This window comes from Cimex lectularius, unplaced genomic scaffold (genome assembly GCF_000648675.2).
Source record: "Cimex lectularius strain Harlan isolate CLEC.00 unplaced genomic scaffold, Clec_2.1 scaffold73, whole genome shotgun sequence".
Classification (NCBI taxonomy): Eukaryota; Metazoa; Arthropoda; class Insecta; order Hemiptera; family Cimicidae; genus Cimex; species Cimex lectularius.
The window spans coordinates 1,061,784-1,083,432 of NW_019392632.1; the positions used below are offsets into that span (position 1 = coordinate 1,061,784).

The following is a 21,649-nucleotide window of genomic DNA, read 5'->3' on the forward strand; positions in this document are numbered from 1 at the left end:
CAAAAGATGGCTTTCGACAGAGCTAACAGATTCTTCCATCTAAGGAGAAGCCGTCACAAAATTCTTGAGAAAATTTAAAAGTCTATAAAAGTACCTGAAAATGAGAAGAACATCCAACTTTGATGCCAATTGTGTTTGCTGTTCAGAGCTGCTTATGCGTGATTTGTTAAATAACTTACTTATTTGGTACGTTTCCATATATGTTTTGTGCTTTATTTTTATATGGTTTTGTTTCCTATTTTCTTGATTTTTTTTATTGTAACCGTTGTTGTTTGCTGATTTTATTGTATTCAATTTATTTTTTGTTCTCTGTTAGTTGTACTTTTTTCGTCTGTAAGTCATGTACTTTAATGCGACCATTTTGTGTCGCCGAGGGTCATCAGTTGCCGGTGGTTTTCTGTATTGCCAGTTTTTGTGACAGAAAGTTCATTTCGTTGTTGTTTTTTAGTTTTTCAGAGAATATTAGTTTTTGTAAGAAGTTCTTATATAATATGATGGAACTTCCATGCCAAAAAACCCGTACTTGACAGACTATTCGCCAAGTCCATAGTCGTCGACATCCACTTCTGAACTTATAAGAATGTAGAAAACCGTCAAACCATTTCATATAAAAACAAGTCATTGAAGATGCTCTATATTAGACCGAAACGCGTCTGATGTAATAAATGCCTATTGTGGAAAAGACATTTTATTTCCTGCCCATAATTTTATTACGGAGTTCTACAAAATCAAGCTGACACCATAAAAAAATTGAGTTCGTATATGCTAATATTCGTTTTATGTTGTAGTTGTTTACTATGGTCCATAAATTCGTGGAAATATTTTTTTTTTTAACCTTGAACAATTTATGGGCTTCTAAACATTTTATAATTCAGTGATCAGGTTTGTAAAAAATGGAACAATAACAGCAAGCTTTCTTACATATATCGAACATATTTAGTTAAAGTTGGTGAAAGTGAACGCTGAAGAGGTGATGTGTGAGCCCCGAAATATAATCCTTATATGCACAAAGGAGCTGGATATTATTGTTCCATGATTTAACAAACCTGACCGCTGATTACATGAACAACCAGGTAAAAAATGGATAAATTTGTTTTTAGTGAAATAAATGACTTATAATACTGTTTTAAATATTAATTTTAGTCCCCGGCAACAGAATAGCTTTTAGGGTCGACTGATGTACTGGTAGTAATTACTAATCCAGAGAGTTTAAACAAATACTCCGTCGGCAGAGGGGTAATGCCTGGTGTAACAAAGAGACTGTCAGTAGAGCGGATCCAGATTGATTTAAATTGCTAACTCTAATCCTTCATCAGAGCCGAGAGCCCCCTAAATACTGTCAAATATAACAACTCCTCTGATCCCCTCGTTTCTCAAGGGGTTACGATATGGACTCGCTTTAATTGCTCGCTCTCTTTGACAATTCTGCCCTAATATAGGTAGGGTCGGTTACTAATAAGGGCTGTAGTGTTTACTTGTGGGACAATTGTTCAGTAATACGTTGTAAATATATATACAGGGTGAATTGCTACTCGTGCTACAAACTTCTCCAGTAGATTCTTCACCCTAAAATGAACAAAAAAGTTCATATTGTCCATGGTCCGATTCTCAACCATTTCAGAGTAATTTCGCTTTTTATCGATTTTGAAAGATATCACGTCCTGGCGTCGGAAAATCGTGATATCTTTTAATCTAAACATTTCTCTGAAAATNTCTTTTAGATCGTCTAAGGTTTCTTCTAGTTCAGCCATCGTTATTGGTCGGTTGTACTCTTCCTCGTTTTCGCTAGTAAAGTCCAGTACAAGCTGGTCATCGCCGGCCCTCCGCGTGTATTCCTTCTCTTTCCTGTCTTTCTCGCGTATTTTGTATTGAACTGCAGCCATTTGAGCATCTCGATCTCGTTACTGACTCTCTGCTTTTACTTGTATATTACGTCGTTATTTTAAAAAGCTAGCCTCATGTCAGTACCTCAAGTTGTCAATTTAAGAATAGATACACAACATACAATACATAACATATATATCGCCACAAACATAGAAGTCTGGCCACATTCACTCCCCCAGAGTACTCGATATTCCTCGGGGCGGGGTTGAACCCACTCCACTCGCGCTAATAACTTACTTTTACTCTCCAGGCGTCACACACTCACCCCAGAGTACTTGATATTCCTCGGGGCGGGTTGAATAACCCCTTCCTTTCACGCAGATAAATTACATTCATTCTAATTAATTATAAATCATCAAACATCATTAGAAAAACGTCGATATTTTTATATGAAATAAGGATAGTCACATTTATTCAGCAAGAACTGGGCCAGCTATTTTATTGGTGAATTATCATCTTCCTAATCATCCTTCACTTGATCATTTTTTGGGAGCTGTTGAAATGGGCGATAACCATCGATGATCGATGGTACTGGGCAGATCGACATCCAATGTTCGATAGTATTGACACATCTAGCTTTTATATAAATTATGTAAAATTTAGTTACGGAAGTAACTGACCGAGCGACTTTACTGGCCTGCTGGAAGGTGTTCATTGACTATACTATAGCTCCTAGATTGAGTGGCTTGGTACACAAATTATCATTGTTTGATTGTTTTTGTTTGATTTCTTTTTAGGAGATATTTAATTGATATTTGATAATCGATACTCGATAAAGTCCATGTTTGACATCGATTGTCATCATTGAACATCAACAGCATGTTGGAAACTAACCAAAACAATTGCCATCTTTAGTTCCTATTTTTTTTCTCCTTATTTCTTTCTATAAGTTAATCACTTCATAACTTTTTCTGGTAGCCGGTAATGAAGATATCAAAGTCGACGTTGTAATTTTATGACGCATACTTTCGGAAGAGAGTGATTAGGCATGGGGTTCAAGTCCGCTCACGCTCTCTTATCGATTTATGTCAATACTATTATTACTATGTAATTACATTTCCACAATAACCACTTGAAACTTTTTAATCGCTCTTTGATAGGTTTCTGAAAATCAGGCACATTGTGTTATTAATTACATCCCACTAAATAAATTTAGATAAATTCCGTATGAATGTTAATCAAGAACTAATGGATCGTTGTTGATTAAATTAGGTAACGTTATAGCTTTGTAGTTGGGAAAGTTTAAATGAATATAATCACTGTTCACTAAGTCTTGTAAACAGAAGCTTCTAATAGGGAGTCTTGATAGTTACGTAGTTTACTTATCAGCCCAGATCTAAATAATTGCAATGGTAAATCAAGCAGCGGAGCGGGGTTTTTTAAAGGATATTAAATCCATTATATTTCGTGGTCCGATTGACCAAATAACTTCTTTCAATTGATTAATCTTTATATGGAAGGTATTGGTTGAAATGAAAAAGCTAGTGTCACGAGGGGAATTCGAACGCACGATTTTCGGCTCAATACGCCATTGCTCTAACCAATTGAGCTATCGTGACTTCGATCCGCTCGGACACCAACTCTCCATCTCAACTTACCTTTCGAATTTTCCCTCCTTTTTGCCATTTTATTTCAACCAATACCTTACATAAAAATTCAAAAGGTCGGTTGGGATGGGGAGTTGGTGTCCGAGTGGATCGAAGTCACGATAGCTCAAGTGGTGGCGCAGCGGCGTATTTAGCCGAAGGTCGTGGGTTCGAATCCCGCTCGTGACACTAACTTATTCATTTCAAACAATACCTTACATAAATATTAAATAATTAAAGGATATTATTATTTTAACTCACATTGGTAGTTATAACAAAAAATACAACACCCTCAGGCAGCAAAATGCCGCTTTTTACCTCCCTGGCGTTGTATGGAATCGAATCAAATAGAAAACGCAATTTTTCGAAAAAGGCGATTAAACGGGCAGAAGGACGGTCTTAAATAGCAAAAGGGATGGCCGCAATCCGGATCTTAATTAAGAATCGGGTCAGAAAAACGTGTTTTATTCCAGGTGTTATTAAACCAGTAGTGGGATTTAAAAATAAAAAAACAAAAAACCGTCGAGTTGGGATAGGGGCTTTGGTGAAGGCGTGGCATAAATAAAATTGACAATAGGATCGTCCATACAGAATTCTTTCTACTATCTCTTTACTTCATTTTTTCTCTAAAGTATTACTCTTTTGGAAGGAATTGTTATACATCGGCGTTGCAATTGTGGTTAATTTAAGAGGGTTAGAACTATAAATAAATTTCAATGAATTATTAATTTTTGGAGTTTAGGGGTACTAGAAAACCTTTCTGTACGCTATTTTTAAGGCATAAAACGTAGATGAAAGTTTTTTGCATTAAATCGAAAAAATTCGGTAACTTTTTAAAATTCTCTTGAATGACGCGCAACATCTAAATCATATTTAAAATTCTTTGCCGAAAGGTTCGATATACAATTAAAGTTGGGCGGTTAGAAATAACATATTTTTAAACGAAATATAACAATGAGAATTACTGTTGTACAAGCTTATTCAACGAGACCAAAAGCTACACTTCAATAGCGCCTGTAACTTACAGAAAAATAACTTTATCGTTGTATGAACCATTAAACAATTGTTACAACACTAAAAAAAAAGCATTCAATAAGAAACGATTGATGAAAGGTTTACGAATCCGGGTCACACCTATTTTTCGTAAAAATACATTTTATGGATTTTCTACTGCCAATTTTTACTTGATTGCCAATGAAGAGCAATGCCTAATGTCTTTTGAAGTAGCTATAAAATTTGTTATGTACCGGTTTGACCCTACTTTATGGTCAGTTGGAGCTTAAACTCCTGTTTATTTTATCGAGCCTTAAAATAGCACCTCACTTTGCTTGGAATAAATGTACAATAGTGCCGACAAAACTGTTACAATTGGTCGTTAGAAAAGCCTTGGATTTATTATTTACAAAAGTAGAAACAATTTGAGAGTCAGTTTTACAGAAACGAATCCGATTTACGTCCTGTTTCGCAATATTATGCTAGTAGATATTCGATTATTTATATTTTTTAATCAAACTGTTTTGATTTGTTGGAGATAAAAGATTGTCGCCCAGTTGAAATATTATACTATAGAACTTATTGATGATTTGTTTAAATTTGCTCCTGTACTATGTCTTCTAAAGCATTATTTGCAATGATTATTCGGAGATTGTGAGATGCGGTTTGGTGTGACGTAGGTTTTAGAAAAACATTTTCTTTATCGTACCAACGTTTCGATTTTTATTGAGATCATCTTCAGGGCTTAAACTGTTTGTTTTCTGTGTAGGTGTGTCATTACTGTGTGTCGTTCATTCTCAACACGACAAGCAATAATGATACATCTGCGCAAAAAACAAACACTTTGAGCCCTGAAGATGATATCAATAAAGATCGAAAGTTGACACGATAAAGAAAATGTTTTTCTAAAACCTGCGTCACACCAGACCGCATCTCACGATCTCCGAATAATCATTGACTAACGCTCACTAAACACCACACATTAAACATAAAGAAAAAACGTCTCCATTAAGTAAATTTTACCTAAAACAAAAATGTTATAATAAATATACTCAGTGCAGTGTACTGACTTGGGATCAACGATTGTAATGGATCAAACGTTTGGTTATCCTACTTCGAAAAATATTATACAGAAATAAAATGTATTAAATAATTCAAATATTATTCTTTAATATCAACTGTGTCGTTGATGTGCAAGTATATCAAGATTATATGAATGGATGTGGAATAAGAAAATGATGTGTGTTATCGTAATATTTTGCTTAATAATACTAATATTTGGCTAAACTAATAATTATTTCTTAATTATCTATATGCACTATTAAATGAGATTAGATAATATATAAATTGTTACTAAAACTAAAAGACTAATGAAAAAGTTCAGATTCGTTAAATGTCGTTAAAGTACTATTATAACACTGGTCACTAAACATCACACATTATTTGCAATTATTAAATTTTTACGTATAATTAATTATTACTTATTCGTTATCAGTATCTAGGAAAACCAGTAAGTTTGTTTGGTTGTTTTTTCGTTCATATTCTGTTATTTGTCACGTTATAAATAATGGTATTTTGTTCGACAAATTCAGTGTTTGGTCAATGCGTTTTTCTATTTATATTAAGAGCAAAAACGTGTAATCGGAGTAACCGCGAGAATAGGCGACCAGGATGATCAATGATTTTGTCCACCTTGCTAACTTCGTTTTACAAAAGGTGATAAACTTTGGGATCCGTAATTTGGTCCTTGCCGATCATCTTGGTCTGCTTATCTCTCTGGGTATGACAGACCAAATGACGGGCTCATAAACCCGCAGACCACAGGAGAAAATCTCACGATTTACTTTTGAAGTCTACAAAAATAGCAAAATCTGACAAAGCATCCACTATTTCCCATCAAAATTTAATATTTATATTTAGCCAGAATATTATAAACAGTAGAGTGAATTTAATCTACATGGTTTATAGCTGACGATCAAACAATTGGATTCCCATGTAAACATAGCCGGAATTATCATAATACGTCAGACAAATCTTAAACCATGAAATTTCCGCCGCTATAAATTGATGATAGGCACTAAAAGGGACCGTTGATATCGATTATAGCAGTTGTGAAACACGCGGAGGGGCTGTAAGACTTAGTTGTGCAGGAAATGAATAGGAAATGACGCACACCCCACCCTTTCAGAGGAAATTAACCTGATGCAATATTTAAATTAAAAGTTTATAGATTTTCTTTTTGATCCGTTTCGTAATTTACAAATCCCGAATCTCAATAAATCCGTGGGTGATTGGTTAATGAAGGGACTTGGACAACGTCGTCGTGTGGTTGAAGGGGACGAGAGGTACTTTGTATTCATGGCATAAGCCGTATGATTGGCCATAAGGCTCCTCCCCGAAATAGATACCTTATACACGCGCAAATACACAAACTATGTTATTGCATCAACAGTCTAGAAACTATTTACGTGTCCCAAGTTTTGATTGAATAAACGGATGGCATCGTGAACTACCGAAACTTCAACGTAGTTCAGCCGAAAGCTTACCCCCTCCGATGAAAATTATTCACTCTGATTTATGCATCTTCATTATTTACAATGATCAATGGACAAGAACGCATACAAAGGATGGGGAATTTGAGTTTAAGGGAAGCCGAAGACTCCTAAAGCCCCAATTTACCCTAGAGGAAGTCGTTAAATTCAAACTTAGTTTATTATGTATGAATAGCACACCGATATAAAATTATTATTGTTCCGATGAAGTTGAATGTGCAAACACTTGTTAACGGACAAGTCTTATCACGGGATAAAACGCAAAAAAAAAAGTAAAAATCTCTCGTAAAATATCAATACAATGTCACTTTTAAATAAAACCGAGGTTTTGGTATTCAAATATTTTTATTCGATTAACTTCCACTTCAAAAGTGCATAGGCAGGGATTGAATTTCCAACATTCAATTTTGCGTTGAAAGCAAATTAAAACTGACATAAATTTAACAGCTCCACCTTTAAATAAACGTTCCGAATATTCCCAGAGTTTATATGATCCTTCCAATGGGAGAAGTGGATTTCCTTATACAAAATGTATTCCCCCTGCTCTTATTTTTCTTTCTCATTCCATTCCCATAAAGTGGCACCGCGTAGATTTTTAAAGGCTGTCAACGTCAATCCGTCACGCCGGAAAAAACCTACTTTTCACGTTGCCGCATAACCATAAGTCAATGGGGTTGGATGGCATATGGAAAATACCAACAGCTTTGTTAACAACTATTCTCAAACGGATTTATGTTTAAGCTTTTTTTATACTACTAAAATAATCATTATTACAAGCTCTTGTCCTGCCTATTCTTGCTAATTTCCTTTCACTACTCACAAGGAATTTTGCTATCATCGCAAGCTCATCGCGTTTTCATCGTGTATCCCCTATCTATATTTTTTTACACGTAAAAATATGTAACATCATATCGTCACCGTCAAATGGCAAATAATTTTATTTACTTGTTAAAATAAATCTAAAGAAAACAGTACGCTTACAAGCTCGAAGTCAATAGGTTCACAGTTCACTGAATACAGCAAAAAGCTAAAAATATAACAAAACTAATTATTAAAGAAGAAGGTTAATAAAATTAAATTATAAAAAGATATAGATGATCCAAGGATGCTGGAATGCGTATTTTCAGTCGGTTTGTTTCTCAAATTCCGTACAGCATTTTGCCTTAATAGGTCTGTGCGCTGTTCTCTCTGTGTTTGTCCTTTTTTTTAGCTTCTGGGGGTTAGAAAAAGGCTAAACGTACTTGTCAGGCAAAACCAATTAGAAAATGAAATCAGGAAAGTCGGAGATTAATTCATAGTTGAAAAATGTTGCCTTAAGGAGAACCCCCTTTAAAGCTGCCCCTTTTCGAAGTTTTCTTGGTGGCCGGTTTCAACTGCTCCTAAATTATCAAGCCCATTATGGTCCTTTTTTTAAGAGATTGCCAATTTTAATTATTTTATGTTTTATAAATACCCATTTTTGAAAAAATGTTGAGTATAAACTTAAGAAATTTTGTGCGCTTCGAAAAATTTTTAGGAACTTTTTTCCAAAAGTTGTCCATACATTTTTATTTTTATTTAGTCATATACTTAATAATACAGATATACTCTTAATTTTATAAATGATAGTTAAAATAGTCCTTTATGAAGTATACATTTTGTGCTGAGGTCTGAGGTTGCTAAATAATAATTAAATTATCAAAAGATAAAAAATAGTAGATTTGTGCCTTTCATCCAAAGTTTTAGCCAAAAATAATAATAGAATATAATTTTTTTTAAAATTTTATATATATTACCACCTGTAATATTTTTAAATAAAATTATCTTTTAAAATAATGTTTGAAATGGATTTTTTAAATTTGTGGAGATTAGGAAGTTTTTAAGCTAATCTCAATGCAGCAATTGATGATTGATTAAAATAATGCGCAATTCTAAATTTAAGTATAATCAAATTCCAACATTTGTACATTATTTGATGTGATAAATTTCAGTTTCTCTTGTGATGTGTGAAAAGGAATGTTTAAAACATGTTTTGTCGTTTTGGTTTATTGGTCAAATGTTTGAACAATTTTTGTCATCTTGTGAAATAAAAGGTCTTTTTTTGAGATTTCAAAAAAGATTCCCACAGAATACAAATGTATTAAAACGAATAAGATATTACTCAATTGGTCTTTTCAGAATTGTAATAAAAATATTTGAAGTAAATTTGTTGCATAATGCCTGAGAAAAATGTTCCTAAAGATCAAACCACGCAACTTTACAGAGAGTGATTCTCTTTTCTGGACCTCAGAACATCGTTTTCCTTACAAGATTGAGCTTTAACGTCTGTCAATTTCCTAGTTTCTATTTAATTTCTAGTCTTTTGTTCACGTTTTAACACTGTATATCGAGTTTTCCCGTCAGCCTGACCTGAAGAACTCTACCCTATTTTCCGAGTTCTTTCTCGCTCGAAAATTAAAACCAACTAATTATACTAATTAAAAATAATTAAACTTAAACTAATTAAAAAATAATGATCGATCCCGACACAGCGGGAAATAACTACTTCAAGGAAAACGGTTTTATATGTGCTCATACCTTCTTTATTCATATTTCTACCTAATAACCCAAGTATCTCAGATTGTTTATTATAAAACATTTTTTAAATGGACTTTGTGAATTTCAACCTTCGTATATATCAAAATTATTAGGATGAGTTTTAGGTTGTTTTAAGCAGACAAGTATGTACAGCAATATGGAATTCCATGAGACTTTGTACCACGACGTAGAAAAATATGACAAGACAAAACTACTCCTAGGACTCTCTAATTTAACCCATGACATACCACAAGTGGGTATCTCAGGAAAAATGCCTGCTCGTCGAACCTAACTAAAAATTTGATCACCAATCCAGTGGTGAACAAGAACAACTAAGCAGGGCAGAAACCCCAGGCTTACACGGTGTGTTAAGTAAAAAAGACGTGTCGGGCTGGCTTTTGATCTCCTAATCTCTGTAAAAAAATTTGGCTTAACGACGACTAGCTGGCTCAAAATTATCAAGAATTTGATTCCGATAAATATCATGCTACTTCCTGTACGTATGCTCTGCAATGGGGAATCTCTTGTACTATCACATAAAAGAATAGGAGAGACTGCTAGAACTTTCCGATTTAAATCATGGCCTACTGTACAACTGGGTATTACAGCTAAAACGGCTGTCCGTCGAACCTAACAATGACCCAATGGCGAATATTGAACAGGGCAGAAAGATTCTTTTGCCTAATTTTGAAAGTATGTTGCGTAAAGAAGACATGCTTCGGGCTCCTACTTCTTTCACACAGTCTGTCATGGCTGATCAATACTCCTTCTACCTGGCATTCTCGGGAATGAGAAAAAGGTTTTGGTTACATAAAATGTCATGCTACTTCCCGTACAGGTATGCTCTGCAATATGGAAACCTCTGACACCCTATACCATTACGTATTGGAATACGACAGACTGGTAGAACTCTTCAATTGGTCAACGTATGTTCTATGACATATTTCACAAATAAGTATCACAGCTAAACGGATAGCTTTTCAAACATAACTGTAGAAATAAATCTCTGGTCAAATGGCGAACTTTTCAATCAAAAGGACGGCAAACGCAACTACTCTTCTGCACATCTAGGCATTTTGAAATAATTCAATGCAGCAAATATTTCCCGAAATTTACTACCAGTTTTTATATATTGTATTTACATAACTGATGATTATTTTCTTTGGTGATTGATCAGCCTTCTCAGTTTAAATATACTTTCCTAAAGGTAGATTGGGGATGAGGCCAGGAAGACAGAAACAACATTTATTTTCTTGTCGAGCTTTCGGCAGAATATATCGCCTTCATCAATCTGTATTAACAAATTAACATAAGTAAATTTACAATTATACAATTTTTAAATTTTCCTTAATTACTAACTCGAAAAAAATCGTTATATTATATGAACAGGTACATGTGTGTGGATGACGGATAGCCGGTAGAGCCCACCTTCGATAAACGAAGGTAATAAATATTTCTAACGCGACAGTATTGCCAACAGGCTCAATCTTCAATCTATAAAATATTTCCTAACATTTTGGTTTCAAATATCACAAATCAGGCGATATATTCTGCCTAAAGTTCGACAAGAAAATAAATGTTGTTTCTGTCTTCCTGGCCTCATCCCCAATCTACCTTTAGGAAAGTATATAACTGATGAAGTTTTTTATTACTTAAATTTCCTTGGTAAACAAAATCCTGATTTCTGATAGACTCATTCAATTATCTTGTAGTGTCTAACAGTGTGTACATACTGTCAACCTAAACTTTCTTGTCAATGTTTAAATAGGACAGCAATTACTGAAATTAGTCGGCTAGTGTTAGTATAACTTGCTTATAAGATAATTCTAATATTTTTCTTTCAGGACTCATTTAAAATATAGTAACTTTTTTTACTTTGTTGACTATGACGGTGTTGTTTGTTAAATTCATCTCGGAATCTAGTTAAAGTTTGTTGCGGATGAAGGGGGAAATACAGGGACGTCAAGAAGTGTAAGAAACTGCTTTAAATTCATATTACACACTCTCATCTAGAATAATCTTTTCTTTTTAAATTTACCCCCTTTTTTCCTTTTCGTTTCCGTGGTAATTCTGAAAGGCGGACGGCATTTCCCTCCCTTTGAGAAGAAAACTAAATGAATTTTTCCAGTTTATTTTACATATTTTTTATTAAAGTTTTTCATGCCGTCAATTTTCCCTCGAGTAATCAGCGTGCATTTGTAGAACTTTGAATTTATTCTTTCACTTCGTATAATGTTTTTCTGGTTTTGTTTTGAAATCAATTTTCGACAGCGGTTTTGACCTGACCAAATCTTTCGTTTTATAAATCCCTGTGAAACTAGAGATAAAAACTTTCGATAGAGCAATAGCGAGAGACCCGGAAATGACCCAATTTAGATCAATTTGCTATCAACCATTCGCCTATTCGCAGATCAAACATGCAACTCCTTATTAATTCAAATGATTAATTATCATGTCGTGGGAAATCGTTTAAAGCCAAGAGCAGCAATCAAAATTGAAAAACAGTTTTGTAAACGCCCTTAAACGTATACTTGATTAAGGCGATAAGACAATGCGCGATTTTACTATTGATCAGAGTCGACTGAGGAAAGATAGCAGCAACTATAAATTAAATCCCTCCATTAATATTGCTATCTATTCCTAACGTTGTTTAACCTTTAACGGCTCTTTTTATCAGAAAAAAGGATTCGAAATATATAAGCTAGAACAAATAATCGTAAAGAAGAGGTATAATTAAGATAAAAGTTCGTTTTTTCTTTAAAACTAATGTAAAAACAAACCTAAAATGGTAATTTAAATTAAGGATTGTACTGTTTCAAAAGGAATCCAAGGTTTCGATATTACAATTCACGCTTATCTAAAAGACTTATTGTCATTACAACAATGCAAATTCAAAATAGAAACGGGTATTGTTATAAGGGTAATAAGTCTTTGGAACCCCTCCATTTATTCTGTTAATGTTTTGAGACTGCATGATAATGGTTTAATTAAACGTTCATGTAGATCATGAATCATGATTTGGAGCGAGATGATTGATGGGCCAGGACGCGATCCGTCATAACACCTGCTCGCAGCCGGGAAGATTTAATTTGGCTTGGTGGAAAAAGCTAAAAGGAAAGCTTTAACGAGGGTCTGTTGCCAATCTGAAAAAACGCCTGGATAGGTTTGTGTGTGTGGGTCTTCCGTGTTCTTTAAACTTTAATAGTAACGTTTCAAGAATTAGAGGCACTAAGATATCGTTTAGACTTGAAAGTTGTATTTTAAAGGAAATCGTTGTGATTAGCAGTGCATTAAGATACAATAAGACAGATAATTAAACCCGTCTTTGTACACATTGGTTTTCCTAATCAAAAATAAAGTAATATCTGCAATAGGACGTTTAATCAGTTAGCACGCTGTGTCAAGATGACCAGGTACTTTTTTCTTGAACAGTGAAAGTTGTAAATAGCATGGTGGGTTACAATGTGGCCATTCTGACCGAAAGCCGACAACAATGGCCAGGATTTACCACCGTACAGCTTTAATCTCTACTGACACCGTTAATTCACGACGGTGACGAAAAAAATTTCCAGGGTTTGAAAACTATTTCACCTATCTAGCTTTTAAGCCCTGCTAAATTACCATGGCGCTGGAAATACTAACTTCATTAACGGTTCTACAAAAATAAAAAGTTTACATTCTCCGTTCAGGGCTATCGCGTGCCTCGCACACCTTTGGGAGGCTCAAGTAGTTGTTATTAACACAGTGCTGACTCACCCGGAGATTCCGTGATCCGAACTCTAAATTAAGTACCTTAGTTTAATCTCCCTCCCCTGTCATGCTATCTCTAATGAATTAGCTCTGACGACAGTATAACAAAGACCACTCTTCATAGGCCATTACCCATGCTTTATAATATAATTCGGGTCCCACCCTTCCAAATAAAACAAAAAACAAGCTCAATAAACATAAAGAGCACTTACCAATCTCACCCTCTCTCTCTCTCTTTCTCTCTCCCTGTCACTCACTTCATTGTGTGTATAGGTGTATTCGCTATATCTGTAATCTACACTATTATTCCGAAATATTATAATTTATCCATTTTAAAATTTGACGATTTGTCAAAATAAAAATTTTCACTATTTTCCATGACATAATAACACACCAAAACCATTATCCTAATTGACATTGTTTCTCATTTTAAAGTTTAAAAAAACCTACTTTTACATTCTCAAACTGCATTTAAAATGCCGTTGTGTCGAACACACTGTTTTCATAGTTCATTCATTCCATAAAAGCTTAAGATAATTTGCCAATGTTATAGAATCATAGAAACCTAACCATACTTATAAGCAACTTCTAAAAGCCGTTTTCTCTCATTAGATTATGTTCAACCATACGCTGTTCAACACCAGTAATATTTTTTCAATTAATTAATCTGCACGTTAGTTATTGGTTGAGATAAAAAGTCAGTGTGACGAGCAGGATTCGAACTCAAGACCTTCGGCTAAATACGCCGCTGCTCTTCCACTTGAGCTATCATGGCTTCGATCCACACGGTCACCAACTTACATAAAGATTAATTAATTGCAAAAAGTTATTCGGTCAATCGGACCACGAACTCGAATGGATTTAATCAATAAAATGAAGTATATCTTCACTAAAGCTATCCGAGGTCATTTCATTTGTCGCCGAGAATCGAATAGATTACACGACATTTGAAAAATGGAAAATAGGAGGGAAAATTCGAAAGGTGGGAAGTTGGCGTCCGAGTGGATCGAAGTGATAGCTCAATTGGTAGAGCAGCGGTGTATTTAGCCGAAGGTCGTGGGTTCGAATCTCGCTCGTGACACTGACGTGAACCAATACCTTACATAAAAATTAATTAATTGCAAAAAGTTATTCAATCGGTCAATCGGACCATGAACTCTAATGGATTTAATCGATTTAATCAGTAATATTTAAAAATATATGTAGACAGAAAAAAAATTTGTATTATACTTGTTTTGTATTTTGAATAATGTAAATTTTATTTGTACGTTCATATATTCATTCATTCTCTCTCTCTCTCTCTCTCTCTCTCTCTCCCTCTCTCTCTCTCTCTCTCTCTCTCTCTCTCTCTCTTTCTCTCTCTCAAAATCGAATCTCGAAATAATAGAACTAATGCTAAGCGATTACGTGATGCAAACCAATTCCCATAACATTTGACAGGTAGAAAATAACTAATTCGACAGGTAGGAAAACCCATATTAACTTTAAACCACTCAACGAGGATCAAAATAATTATAATAAATTCAAATCTCATAACTACCGAAAAGCAGGATAGATATAGAATAGATTTCACTTAAATCAGTACGGTCGGAAAGAGCAGATTTACTGCTAAGTGAGAACCAATATGGTATAATTGCACTAGAAAGAATAAATTCCAGCCGATAATTACTAATCTATTTAACATACAGAATTATATGGTATGAACCAATCGTTATTACTCCTGAGGAGTGAGCAACAATGTTTCCGCAAATAAACCATTGTGAGGTAAAAAATATAGTTTTTTTTGCAGTAGTAAGTAGTTGCCTAAACCAATCAAGTAGGAAGAAAAATAATTGTAAAATTGTAAAAATAAAAAATATGTTAATTTGTTTTTAATTATCAGGGGAACACTAAGAGAGTGAAATGATCGATTTTAATTAAATCATTTTTGGCGATACCAGGTCAAAAAAATAGATAATTTTTCTAGCGTTCTTGCCAATGGGCCCTAGTAGCCGAGGAAATATTTTAAATAATTTTTAAAAAATATGATTTTCTGCATTTGTTGAAAAGTTATTTCAAGTATATTACCGATATGTCATTCCATTTTTTAACCCAGGATAAAAAATAATAACAATTTTTATGTGAGGTGATTAGTGACCGTTAATCGATATTTATTTAGAAATCGTGAGGTGCGGTCTGGTGTGATGTAGGTTTCAGAAAAACATTTTCTTTATCGTGCCAACGTTTCGATCTTTATTGAGATCATCTTCAGGACCTGGGATTTACAAACATTGTTTACATATTACAATTATTGTTACAATTGTTATTACGTTTTTCTGAAACCTACATCACACCAGACCGCATCTCACGATTTCTAAATAAACAATTTTTATGATAAACTAGAAATAAACAATTCTTGGTTTTTTCATTCAGCATTCTGTTATTGAACACAAAAATCTTCTCTGGATGTTATACAAATTAAACATTTGTACAACCATTGAAAAGCAGAATGTTTCTTCTTTCGGGCAGGGTCGACCACGTTTTGATTGTAAAAGTTTTTTTAAATAACTAGAACTATCAACCCAAAAAAATGTCTATTCCCTTCATTTGTACTAAAAAATCGTATTTATGATTTTTTCATTTTTTAACGTTTTTTGTTTTTTTGAAACTTTTTATATATCTAATCTCGTTTAGTAAAATGTAGCATACAACTATTATCTTACGTAAAAATGATATCCTTGAAATGAATGCACAGCAAAGACAAAAAAACTTATTTTATAAACTGTGTAAATTATTTTAATTCTTTTTTTTTAATTTCAGCACCAGGGGCCCCATACACAGGAATATTTTGTTCATTTCAGCTTTATTTTTCTGACTTATAATGACAGACAAACTGAACGTTGTTAATTTAACCTGAAAGAAGGGGACTTTTTGTATCTAACTGTTGTATAAATGCTCAATTTGAATAAAATCCAGAGGAGTTATACAATTTTATGTTGAACTAGTGACACTGAGAAAAAATTCGCGCTCTCCACCTAAAACCTGTCTAGTTTTAGTTAATCAGAAAATTCGTTTTTATGTTCTTGAAAGGGTGTATTTTTAGCCTACTTTTTTGAAAGACTTAGTAACTTTTATATATTTATTTTCATTTCATCCTGCATAATAATTTCTTATCCTAAGTAAAAAAAAGACCGCTTGATATATCATAGCCTTAAAATCCAGAAAAACAAATTTTAAAATTCAAAATAGTGATAAATATTTATTTTTTAACATTGGTATTTCAACTAGGAGGTTGTATGAACTCTCGTGGTGCCGGTGTTTTTGAAAAAAAACAGCCCATTTCTGAGTATATCGGCTTCGAATTCCGAAAGCCGCTGAATTCGAACACGGGACTTTTACCTTACAGTGAAGAAGCGCCGTGTCAATGCCTGAACTTTTGCAGCTACCGACGCCCCTTTATTTAAGTTAAGTAATAAAAATGAATAAATATTTTTAAAAAATTCGATCTGGTGTCACCAAAAAATATCTCCTTCTAAGTATGGGCTGGAACCACTTCCACTTTTAGGTTTATCACTTTCCTATCTTTAACATTTTTTTCCCTTGAGCTTTATATATTTATGTTTAATTTTTCTTGTCAACAGGTGGATGTGATGGGTCGATACTTGCTCCTCACTGTGGTGTCGTGTGTCGTCCTGGCCACCCCAGGCCTAAGCCGCTATGAAGACAGGAGGAGGCCGAGGACAGAGCATTCTACCAGTGAAGGTGAACTGAACGTCTGCAACCTTCTTTCTGAACAGCAGATCAACATGTTTTGTTACTGTGAGAATCAAGACATGGCAGGTAACGCGACGAGCGCCAACTGCTGGCTGTTCAACACCGGCGAGCCGGAGAACTCCAGCGTCTGGACGGCGTTTAAGTCTCAAAGGTCACTTACCAAGCTCACATTCCACATCCGGGCTGTGAGCAGTCTGCCGTACGTCCCGACCCGCGCGTTCAAACACTTGCCGAAGCTGAAAGCCATCGAAATAGTCTACGCCAACATCGAAACTGTCGAGCCGTTCGCCTTCGCCAATTTGACCCTTCTCCAGGATCTCGCTCTTATCAGGAACAAAATCGTCAATCTCAAAAAGTTCAGCATATCATTCTTACCCGATCTCAAAGTGATTACATTAGGGGAGAACAGGATAAGCGAGTTGAACCGAGAGGTCTTCGTGTCGTTGCCATCACTAAGAAAACTTTACATTGATCGTAATAACCTCAGCTTGATACACGAAGGAGCTTTCGCGTCGCTTTATTCTCTAGAAGAACTGGAACTCCACGGCAACCAGCTCACTGTCGTCACGAGAGACACTTTCCGCGGATTGACCCGGCTTCGTCGGTTGGACCTCAGCTTAAACATGCTCACTTACATCGCAGAAGGTACCTTCGGAGAAATGACAGCCCTTGAAGAACTTCTGCTCGAAAGGAACTCGATCGAAGCTCTAGACCCGGGTGCACTAATAGACCTTCAGTTTCTTGGCAAAGTTTACTTGGCCCGAAACAACCTGAGGACCCTGCCACCTGGATTATTCGAAGACACGACCTCTCTCAGATTTCTCAACGTGCGCAACAATTCCCTCCACACTCTTAACTTCCAGGTCTTCGCCCCTATCATGCACAACTTGGTCAACCAGACAGCCTATCTGATAATTGAAGGTAAGCACGTTTCACATGGTAATTAGAACATTACTTTTTTCTATAAACAAATAAATAGTCAACAATTCAAGACCTTTTGAGGTTAATTTGATGACTGTATGTCATTAATGAAAGACATATTGAAGTCTTGATCGTTTGGGCATCGTCATTATCCCGACTTAGAATCTTTTCTTGAATATACATCGCAGGCAGTCATTTTCACAACAGCGGTTCTGGGCCGTAATTCAGCATTGTTACTAAAATTTTCTTTTAGGATTTTCACTAAAGAATCATTTGAAAAAAGCATAGTAAAGAGGCAAAGTGGACGAGAAACGAGTTAATGAGTAGTTTGTGCGTAAAGACGTCCTGTATGACAAAAATATCATTACTTTATGTGCTATGCACAGAAGCATCAGACAGCAGAGATATGATTTACTACTTTCTATTTTTTCAAATCTTCAAGTGTCTATTTCTCTCCAGCCCTTTTATAAGCAGGTACGATAAAATACAGACACGACAGAATGTAGCAGAAAATTAAATCACTAGTTATCAGCTCTCCCTATTCCGACGAGTTGCTAGTGGTTTAATTAAAGTCGAATAATTAAAGAGTATTGTCCCCCACGGAGTCGAAAGGCTAGGCAGTTAATTAATTTCCGGTTTATTGAAAGACAGTCTTTTTCGCCTTGAGCACGATAGTAGTCATTTGTCACGGACTGGTTCAATTCTCAGATTAGTTTTTGAACATAATTTCTCAAGGGCTTGTCAAATAATCCTAATACAATCCGGTAGATTGAGAATAGAAAATTGTTAAATGAGCCGTTACCGGTTTGGGCCCTTTTGCGAATCGTTTTCGGTATTAAATGATCCATTTCGATTTATTGTATTATAAACTATAGAACTTTAAGCCTCTGTTCCTTTTCCTAATTGCACATAGTTTATGACGAAAATTTTACTGATTTATATAGGTTTGCTCATTGGTAAAATTTATTTTAGTACATATTAGTTTGCAGTGAGTAATATGGGATGATACTCTTGAGTGTCCTTTCATCTTCTTATGGAGAAAGTTTCCTCAAAGGTCCAAGTATATTTTACGTCTCTTGTAACTTCGTTGGTATTTTCAGTATTTTATTTTCATCTACACATCAAACAGGTAGTCCTTTCACCAGCCAACAATAACATATAAAAATATTTAAGACTAAAATATATTTTGTAAAAATCTTGAAAGTTAACAAAAAAAAATAGAAATATTCAATTGTCATCGATTTGATTTAAATATTGATTGAATAAGTTCATTTTTTAAAACCGGCCCGTTTCAAATATTGAATAGCGAGATCTACATGCGAAATATAAAATGGGGCAATTAGTGAAAAATTGACTCGGCGTTGATTAAGAGATGTAAATTGCTTTTCCTCGTTAAATATAAATGGAAACAATTTGGAGGGAAAAGAGTTATACACAATAAAAAAAATCCTATATTGCAGGTTTACGATTTACATTTAAAATGGTTGTTTATCCAATAAAAGTCGTTTCTGGCCTTGTTAAATTTCTATTAGCGGCTCACGTTAGAGGACAAAATATCCAGGTGTATGAGTACCCCGTCATAGAGAAGAGCAAACAGACATTTTGCATAATTTATAAATGTAAATCCGGCTTTGTATAATTGTAAAACATAGTAAATCATTGTTGTACGAATTAGGAAAAAGCTAATATTTACAAAAAAAATTTATGCAACACATCAACAAAATGTGCAAAAAAATTGTCATACATCATTTATTTATTAGAAAAATTGGGATTTGAAAAATGGCTTTTGTAAAGAGAAAAACATAATCCATTATGTGTGGTGATTAGTGACCGTTAATCGATAATTATTTAGAAATCGTGAGATGCGGTCTGGTACAACGTTTCGATCTTTATTGAGATCATCTTCAGGTCTCAAAGTGTTTGTCTTCTGTGTAATTGTGCCATTCTTGCGTGTCGTGTTGAGAGTGCCACCAGACCGCATTTCACGATTTATGATTAATAATCCATTATATTTCGTGGTCCGATTGACCAAATAACTTCTTTCAATTAATTAATCTATATGTAATGTATTGCTTGAAATAAAGAAGCTAGTGTCATAAGCGGGATTCGAACCCACGACCTTCGGCTAAATACGCCGCTGCTCTACCACTTGAGCTATCGTGACTTAGATCCACTGATTACACGACATTTGAAAAATGGCAAAAAGGAGGGAAAATTCGAAAGGTAGGTTGAGATGGGAAGTTGGAGTCCAAGTGGATCGTAGTCACGATAGCTCAAGTGGTAGAGCAGCGGCGTATTTAGCGGAAGGTTGTAGGTTCGAATCCCTCTCGTGACACTGACTTTTTTTATCTCAATCAATACCTTACATAAATAATATATAAATATAGTTAACATAATAATTATGCTAACGGTGGCCGGAACGGTTTGCGCCTTGACACGTCGACTCATAAGACTGTTGGAATCTCAGCACCCATTTATTTTTTTAATGCCTGGATCCCTGAAATTGTTATGATCTTTGTAGTTGCGAACCCTCGTAGAACAAAATGAGCTAACAAAGCATTATTTGAAATTATATTAAACAATAAATTACATTGAACTTGCATTTGTCATGCTAGTCAGGGTTCAATTCCCAGCACAGCCCTTGGAATTTTAATCAGTAATAAATATTTAAAAGACATTATAAAGTGGTGTAAACCCATCGTCCATAACATCCAACAGGTTAAACGTTAACTCTCTGCATGGCAGGAATTACTTTTACTGTTATTTTATTATTATTGAATTGATCAGGTCTTCAATTATATCGAACGGTCATAGATATCTAACTCCTTTAGCCCTCAATTTTGTCAAAATGTGCAATATTGTGTTTTGACATTTCACCATCATAAATCAACTATTTTCGGAATAGTTTATAAAATTGGGAAATGTTATGTTATGAACCCCCATCATTTCCAATTATTAGAACTGCAGAAAGGGCATAGTTTTCTATTGAAATGATCAGGGATGTGGCCAGTTGAAAAGAAAACTTTTTTTTTTGTTCCTTCGTGGAGTTGCTGAAACCTCCGTAGATTTTGGAATTTTAAGTTAATACTTTAAAAAGGCAACAAATATAAAAATCTATTACTACATTTATAGCCTATGGAAAAATTCTAGTCTTCAGTCATTTTCGATAGTTTTGGTTTGTATATCCTTGCTTTTTTGGTCTGTCAGTCGAGTTTTGGGTGGTCCGTGCTCTTATCAGTGTCCCTTTTAACGGGTGACTGACCAAAATGGCTCTTACGATATACTTGCATCTGGTATCTAAGCTCAGGAAAAACAAGGTAACTAAATATTAGGTAGCGCGCAAACTATGCTAAACAGGGACAATGGCAACAACCTTTAGCTTTTGAAATGATAAGCTTTAGAAATGATATTAAACTGGCATCCATTGAAAATAATTAACCAAGAAGCTCATATAGATTCCGATAAATAGATGAAGACTAAATATTTCGGGCATTCCAAATAACACTTAAAATAAGACTTGTAAATCTTGTAAATGATTGCATTTATATTTATTTAATCTGTCAGTTCTTCAATTCTATTGAACGATTATTATAATTCTTCAACTTCTTTGCTTATATATAACGTCCCATATATTAGAACTGCGGAAAGGGCATA

At 34.6% G+C, this 21,649-nt stretch overlaps 1 protein-coding gene across 1 annotated transcript in view; it reads left to right on the forward strand.

Moving 5' to 3' along the window:
* LOC106662684 (connectin-like) overlaps window positions 1–21,649 on the forward strand; it is a 218,737-nt gene that overhangs the window by 50,962 nt on the left and 146,126 nt on the right. The window contains exon 2 of the mRNA XM_014386920.2: window positions 16,942–17,995. Coding sequence (XP_014242406.2) covers window positions 16,951–17,995 — 1,045 coding nt within the window. The 5' untranslated portion in view covers window positions 16,942–16,950. The remainder of the gene's footprint in view (window positions 1–16,941; window positions 17,996–21,649) is intronic.